This window comes from Aythya ferina, assembly GCF_964211825.1.
Source record: "Aythya ferina genome assembly, chromosome: 1".
NCBI lineage: Eukaryota > Metazoa > Chordata > Aves > Anseriformes > Anatidae > Aythya > Aythya ferina.
Window position 1 is genome coordinate 134,863 of NC_140296.1, and position 7,881 is coordinate 142,743.

Sequence of the window (7,881 nt, forward strand, 5' to 3'; positions counted from 1 at the left end):
TTAATGCTACCCAGTTCTGATAATAAAAAAAGACTGCAGGTTGTATACCAGCGGAATTAAGATTTCTTAAAGGTCATGGAATGTAAGTGATTCCAAAGAAATGACAAATGTTCAAAGGTGCCACTTGGTCACTGACGGTCGACAATACCTAAATATGATTTACAGTTTCGCTGTGGAATCACTCAAAGGCAGAAGCACAAGCAGAGTACTGTACTGAAAGTTAGCAGCAATACCAAACTACACCCTGGCTTTTGTGGACATCAAGTAATTGAATATGTTTATCCCGAGGGAACTGAATAATTCAGACAATTATGTGACAAGAAGGCACAAACATGAAATTAAAAGGCAAAAAAACCCACAGAATACTTAAAGTGGAAGAATACACTATTTGTCTCTAGGAAAATTATTCCAAAAACAAGTCACCCTCAGCAGTAAGTATGTATTTTACATTTCTAACCTAATTCTATCAAGCTTGTTGCCAATAAGACTTGGATCTTACTCTATCTGAAAGGTTAATTGAAGAGCTCTCTGCTTATATGTATCTTACTCTTATGCAGAATGTCCGTTGTGGACTTGTAAACCTCCTCTGTAAGGAAATGGTAAACAGTCTTTACTTTCTCACTGTATGAGTATTTTCCTCGATCTACAATAATTACTGTAGATATTGCTACACCACTTTGCAAATCTGCCAGAATCTTTCAGTCAATATTATTTTTTCATGTAGCACAGCAGATCCTGCGTGGAGGCAAAATAAATGCAAGTACATTAAATTGTTTTCATACTGTGGGCTATTAAATTTCTAGAAAGAATTATAGAGAACCACAAGGTTGAAAAGGAAACTTCTAGTAAGCATCCTACACAACATTCATCTCAAAGTTACTCATTGTCCTTGTCCTATCTTCTCTCCTAGACTTTCAATAGTTGCAAATTTGCCATCAGTTAACATAAAAATGGCAGAAAATATAGTCATAACTGAATTTCAATCATTATTATAGGAATGGCTTCACAAAATCAGACCAAAAGATATCTGAAGCCAGTAAACTGTATTCAACAATGACAAATGGTAGTTGACTAGGAAAATGCAAGAGAAGCACATACTCCACCCAGGAAAGCTCCCAGACATTTGCAGGTCAGGAACCTTACACAAGGTATACTTTTTATGTATTTAAATGATCCTCTATTGATTTCTTTCATTAAAAGAATTGCTCCTTTAACCCATGCAAACTTTTAGCATATATAGCATCCCTTATGCCACCAGCTACTTTGCTACGCTGAGACTGCCTCCTCAGGAGATCACTCACTGAGGAAGGAATAAGAAGCTTTTCTAATATATAAGAGAGTCTTCTTCCGATGTTACTTGAGGAGGATTACCTCATATTCATCAAAAGGCTCCAGAGACTGCACTCTTTGTTGTTCATTTTCTGGAGTACAACAGGTGAAAAACTCATTCATATCCATGACACTGCACTCAGTCCAGCCCTAAAACAGAAATCCCTCAAAATCATTACTTCTGGAAGAACAGAGACTCACTTCCCACAAGAAAATAAAGACCTTAAATAAAGTGCCTCACGGGCCTTTAGGACTGTCTAGCTGAAACAGCAGCAGCCCAGATTGCAATGAGGATAGACCTCTTGCCTGTAAAATTCTGAAAAACGTAATTACATTAAAAGCCTTAGAGGAACCCATCTTGCCTTAATTCCATACCAGAACATAGGCTGCAAGTTTGCAGAGACCTTCAAATGACTAGTCATGTTTACCAGAAAGGGCAGTGGCTTTGCCTTGTCCCTGTTTGCTTCAAACCATAGGTGGCCCAGATGACAACTTCGAAAATAATTTAAAGTTACAATCTACTATAATTTAAAGTAAAATTAACTTAAAATTAACTTAAAATCAAGTTAAATCTACTATAATTTAAAGCTACATCTACTAAGATGTTGAAGGGCTTAGAGGGGAAGACGTATGAGGAGCGGCTGAGGTCACTTGGTCTGTTCAGCCTGGAAAAGAGGAGGCTGAGGGGAGACCTCATCACAGTCTACAGCTTCCTCACAAGGGGGAATGGAGCAGCAGAAGCTGATCTGTTCTCTTTAGTGACCAGTGATAGGACCCAAGGGAATGGACTCAAGCTGTGACAGAGGACGTTCAGGCTGGGTATGAGGAAGAGGTTCTTCACTGAGAGGGTGGTCACACACTGGAACAGGATCCCCAGGGACATAGTCACAGCACCAAGCCTGTCAGCATTTAAGAAGCGTTTGGACTGTGCTCTTAGTCATGTGGTCTGAATCTTTGGGTAAACCTGTGTGGTGCCAGGAGTTGGACACGATGATCTTATGGGTCCCTTCCAACTCAGGATATTCTATTATTCTATGATCTTTCCCAGGTAAATCAGGTTTCACAGAATCACAGAATCACAGAATTTCTAAGTTGGAAGAGACCTCAAGATCATCAAGTCCAACCTCTGACCTAACACTAGCAGTCCCCACTAAACCATATCCCTAAGCTCTACATCTAAACGTCTTTTAAAGACTTCGAGGAATGGTGTGCCCTAGGGCTGCAGGTACTTACTTTTTCAAAAAAGCGCCTCTGCTGAGCCTCACAATCAGGGTATTGTGACAAAGAATGAAGTGCAGAGTTCAGCTGGCTAAAATGCTGCTGCATGACACGTCCAAAGGAGTCCTCAGGGTGCATCTGCTCATACAGCAGAAAGCATGCCTGAGAGAAATGCTCTGCTGCCCACTGAATCAAGGCATCTGACCTGTCAGGCAGATGTACATAAGAATAATTAAATAATTGTGGGTCCAGTTATTATATGGCACATGCAATAATCTTCCTGCAACATCATAAAGCATGCTATTAAGGCATCCTGACAGAGATAATTTACAAAAGAGAAGCCTGTGCTGGGGACCTATGAACATGTCCTCCTCCATGCATGAAGAAATAAATCAATCATTTGAGGTTTTTCCCTCTTTTTTTTTTTTCTCCCTTTTTCTTTAAGAAAATAAAAAAACATAGAAGGTTCACAGAGTAACAGAACAACTGAGGCAGCAGGTACCTCTGGATGCATCTGCTCACATCCCTGCTCCAACAGGGCCACCCAGAACCACTCATCAAGGACCATGTCCAGATGGCTTTTGCAGATCTCCAAGGAGATTCCACAGCCTGTTTGGACAACCTGTGCCAGTACTCCATCACCTGCACAGTAACGAAGTGCTTCCTGATGTTCTGACAGAAACTCCTGTTTCAGTTTGTGCCCATGGCCTCTTATTCTGATGTCACCTGGAAATCAACTACCACATTATACATATGATATAAGGAGCTGTTTGGGACTTGCACAGAATCCATGAGCTTTTAGTTATAAGACGGCAGGTCTCCCAGCCCAAGATGACTTACAATGAAATTGCTTCTTTTCACTTTACCACCTAGCTAACACAGGGTAATTCAACTGACCTGCTGTTTTCCAGATAGGTGAGCACCACCTCTGCTATGAAAAGGGTGGGGACTTCATTGTCCAGTCCTGCTTCTTTTAGGGCTGTACTCAGCTTAGACAACTCTGATAAATCCACTCCCAGTAATTTATAATCTTCTCCAGAAAAGGCAGTAGTGACTCCTGTGGGACAAAAATGATACAAACTCACTACAGTGTTCATGCAGTACTGAAAACAAAAAGGACAAACAGGAAAATCAGCTCCACCAGCAATCATTTATAAGGCTGTGTCCATCAACTTGATTTCTCTGCAACATATACAAGAAAAACCCATAACTGAATGAACCACAAAGGGATAGCAACAAGAAGCATCAGTAAGAGACCCATTAAACTCAGAACTAAAATTCCATTATTCCTAATACAAAGTTCTCCTACTGGTTTCCAATAGAATTATATTTACTATTACAATAAAACTTTATCATGTTTACTTTAATAACATTTTTATATTACCACTATAATTCAGAATCAAGAGCTCTCATTTATGGACCCTTCAGTTCAGGCTAAGAAAGTACCATTGCTTTGTTACAATTTGAATGTTTTCCCTCACAACTGTAAGAATATTCTCAAATTTAGTTGTGGGTTTGGTGCTTTTGTTTTTTTTTTTTTTTTTTTTTTTTGTTCTTTTATTATTACTATCTTAAAATTAAACTTCATTTTTGTGAAAGGGTATGGGATTTTGAACTAGGACATGCTAACTGTCTGCAAATACTAAGACTAGTCTTATAGATCCCTGTTCTCAGAAATAACTGTCAACTTACATGTACATTATCACAGCACGCCTCTGTACTTCATAAGAATATAAGTTGTATGCTGCTTGAACCTTTTCAACCAAAATCAGATCATAAACTAGCAAGTTTGTAAAGTGACTTTAGAAATTGCCTGCTCTATGCCTCTATACTAGTGCAATCCAACAATTAAATTTGTCCTGAGAGCTGATAATTTACACTGTTCTCAAAGGCATCCATTAATGGAGGTTAAATGGCCTTCATAAGCATCCCATGCCAGTGTTCCCTGTTACTTTCTTCTAATATCTAACTTGCCTATCCATCACTTCTTGTCCTCTAGACACAGAGAACAGAGTATTGCCATATGTTTTGACAACTGTCTTTTACTTCAAGTATTTGGAAAGTTACTGGTATGGACAGAATTCTTTTCCATAGGATGTTGTAGATACTAAAAACGAGGATGGACTCAAGAAGAAACTGGACCAGCTTATGGAAGAGCTACTCACTAAGACATGTTCAGCTGCTCATGGGAGACAGGAACTTGTGTTCTACTTCACAGAATCACAGAATTTTGAGGTTGGAAGAGACCTCAAGATCATCGAGTCCAGCCTCTCACCTAACACTAACAAGTCCTCCACTAAACCGTATCACTGAGCTCTACATGTAAACGTCTTTTAAAGATCTCCAGGGATAGTGACTCCACCACTTCCCTGGGCAGCCCGTTCCAATGCCTAACAACCCTTTCGGTAAAGACGTTCTTCCTAACATCCAACCTAAAACTCCCCTGGCTCAACTTTAGCCCATTCCCCCTCGTCCTGTCACCAGGCACGTGGGAGAACAGGCCAACCCCCACCTCGCTACAGCCTCCTTTGAGGTACCCATAGAGAGCGATAAGGTCGCCCCTGAGCCTCCTCTTCTCCAGGCTGAACAAGCCCAGCTCCCTCAGCCGCTCCTCGTAGGACTTGTTCTCCAGGCCCCTCACCAGCTTCGTCGCCCTTCTCTGGACTCGCTCGAGCACCTCGATGTCCTTCTTGTAGCGAGGGGCCCAAAACTGAACATAGTACTCGAGGTGCGGCCTCACCAGAGCCAAGTACAGGGGGACAATCACTTCCCTAGACCTGCTGGCCACAATGCTTCTTATACAAGCCAGGGTGCTGCTGACTTTCTTGGCCACCTGAGCACACTGCTGGCTCATATTCAGCTGAGTATCAACCAATACTCCCAGGTCTCCAACCACTCATCTCCCAGCCTGTAGTGCTGCTTGGGGTTGTTGCGCCCCAGGTGCATGACCTGGCACTTGGCCTTGTTGAACTTCATAGTGAGGGCCACATTCTGCTCCCCATTCCCTTCCACCAGTTCAGGGTACTGGGTATCCAGAGAACAACTGGTTTTGCCGCTGAAGACCGAGACAAAGAAGGTATTAAGTACCTCAGCCTTTTCCTCATCTCTTGTAACTAATTTTCCCCCCGCATCCAGTAAAGGATGGAGATTCTCCTTAGTCTTCCGTTTTGCATTGATGTATTTGTAAAAACATTTTTTGTTGTCTTTAACGGCAGTAGACAGATTGAGCTCCAGATGAGCTTTAGCCTTTCTAATTTTGTCCCTGCACAGCCTCACAACATTGTTATAGTCCTCCTGTGGACTGCCCTCTTTTCCAAAGATTATAAACCCTCTCTTTTCTCTTTTTTTACTTAACTTGATAGCTGTTCTCCATCTGTATTTAAACTGCAAATTACAGTCTAAATGTAGTGGCTTGCATATGTCTCTGTTGTATTTCATTCCCCATTTTCCAGAACATACTTCAGTCCTTAATCATTCTCCTGACCTATCACAGAGCATGCAGCAGTTTGCCATTGTTTTTGTATTGGTAAGCTCAAAGTTGGACATAGTACTTCAAAAGATGTCACAGAATGAAATTGAGCTCTTCACAAACCCATTGTCAGCTACACATCTTCTAGTTATCTCCCAATGCTTACAAATGGTTTCTTTGTTCCTTTTTTTTTTTTTTTTTACCCAGAAAATGAACATATACAACTTCGTAGTTCCTCTGCCATCATGCCTAACATTTAAAAGGCTGAAGCTTTCTTTGTTTCTTCTGGAACATTTAGCATCCACAACATGTTCCAGAAGTATCATACCTAATCGCTCCCCTTCAGTATCTCCCACAAGTGCTGACAACTCTTTTGTTGTTTTGATCAGAGTAGCTTTCTGGCATGCCACATTTGGGAAATCCACCTCATACATCACAGTGTGATGCAGAAGACCCATGTCTTTCAAACGGAAGTACAAGGAGTCAAAGCCAGCACCTAAAGACAGGATCTGCAGATAAAGTATCAGAAAATAGTTACATTCAACTCTAGCAGCACCCTGAGCATCTACCCGTGAAGAATATTCAAGTTCAAGAACACAATCTGTTGAGTGACAAAAACAGGCAATGTACCAAAAGACGTAGGATATTGTATAGACACTGTTCCCTCCCAGATATTGCTGTCAGAGTGACAAATGGAGAGCCAGTAGCGACAGTCAGATTCTCCGTGCTCTTCCAGGGAAAGATCACAATAGATGCACTAATAAGCTAAAAGTGCCAAGATGCAAAAAAGATTTTTCACAAGTACAGTGGAAACTACAAGTATACCCAGACAAAGAAACTGTACCTGTGTCCTAGGATAGCTTTGGGTCTTTAGCAGAAAGTCTTGAACACAGTGATCTACAGCACGGGCACGGATATAATAACCCCTGTGAAATGAAATTCAATTATTTCTCCAACACTGGCGCCCTGTTTCAAAAAAAGAACCAGACCTTGATAATACATACAGAATTACTGTATTCAGTGTCTTAACCATCAAGACTACGAATAACCCAGAGAAAAAAAAGAGTGTAGATATCCTAACTGGACCTGTTCCATTTTGCATGCATGAATATTCAACGGATGAAAAGTACGAATCCAGATGGTTCAGATACTTCCCTACAATGTGGGTGGCCAACATATGAGCTCCTTCTCCCAAATCAGACAGCATAGCAATATGAAATTAACTCCTTTACACGCCCTGTTGCTCCTCCAAGCCATCAAATCCCTCACTGGAATGGCGACGCCGGGCCCCGCGCACCGCCCGCTCCTCACCGGTGGACAAGCGGCGCGCGCCGCCGCCGCCGCCCCGCCAGGAGCCGCAGGAACCGGTCCTCGAAGTAGCCCCGCTCCGCCGCCGAGCACTTGCTGATGGCGCTGCTGCCGCCGGTGCCCTGCACCTGCCGGGACACGGACACCGCGCTGGCGCTTCCGACGGACTCGGGCGCTTCCCCGCCAAGGCCAAGAGGCACCCGGGCCCACCGGGGCGGGGCGGCGGGGCCGCGCACGGCCAAGCAGCGCCCAGGGGCTCCGAGGGCTGGGCGGCTCTCACCGGCGCCGCCGAGCCCCAGCCTCTCTTCGCCCGGTCTGCCGCCCCCCTCCCCGAAGCCCGCCCAGGCACCGCCGGCCGGGCCGAGGCCCCGCCTGCGCGGAGACGTCCCGGGAGGCATCGCCCCGGCCGGCGCACACTCACGGCCGCGTCGCGCGGGGCGCCCGGGCGCCCGCGGCCCATCCCGCCCGCACCGGCCGGCAGCGCCGGGCAACCCGACCGCCGGGCGCAGGCCGCGTCGCACCGCGCGGCGCGTCAGGGGCGGGACGCTGAGCGTGGA

At 44.1% G+C, this 7,881-nt stretch overlaps 1 protein-coding gene across 13 annotated transcripts in view; it reads right to left on the minus strand.

The window, feature by feature from the left end:
- LCMT2 (leucine carboxyl methyltransferase 2) overlaps positions 1 to 7,874 on the minus strand; it is a 28,448-nt gene extending 20,574 nt beyond the window's left edge. For 12 of the 13 annotated variants that reach the window (XR_014684803.1, XR_014684804.1, XR_014684805.1 and 9 more), the window contains exons 1-6: positions 7,328 to 7,739; positions 6,861 to 6,942; positions 6,345 to 6,525; positions 3,445 to 3,604; positions 2,563 to 2,752; positions 1,372 to 1,479 (exon numbers count right to left, since the gene is read on the minus strand). Coding sequence is in view for 5 of the 13 variants with exons in the window: in XM_084493045.1 (XP_084349171.1) it covers positions 1,372 to 1,479; positions 2,563 to 2,752; positions 3,445 to 3,604; positions 6,345 to 6,525; positions 6,861 to 6,942; positions 7,328 to 7,722 (1,116 nt within the window). In the remaining 8 variants the exon portion in view is untranslated. The other variant, XM_084493046.1, reaches the window with a different exon arrangement.
- Positions 7,875 to 7,881: the final 7 nt, after the last annotated feature.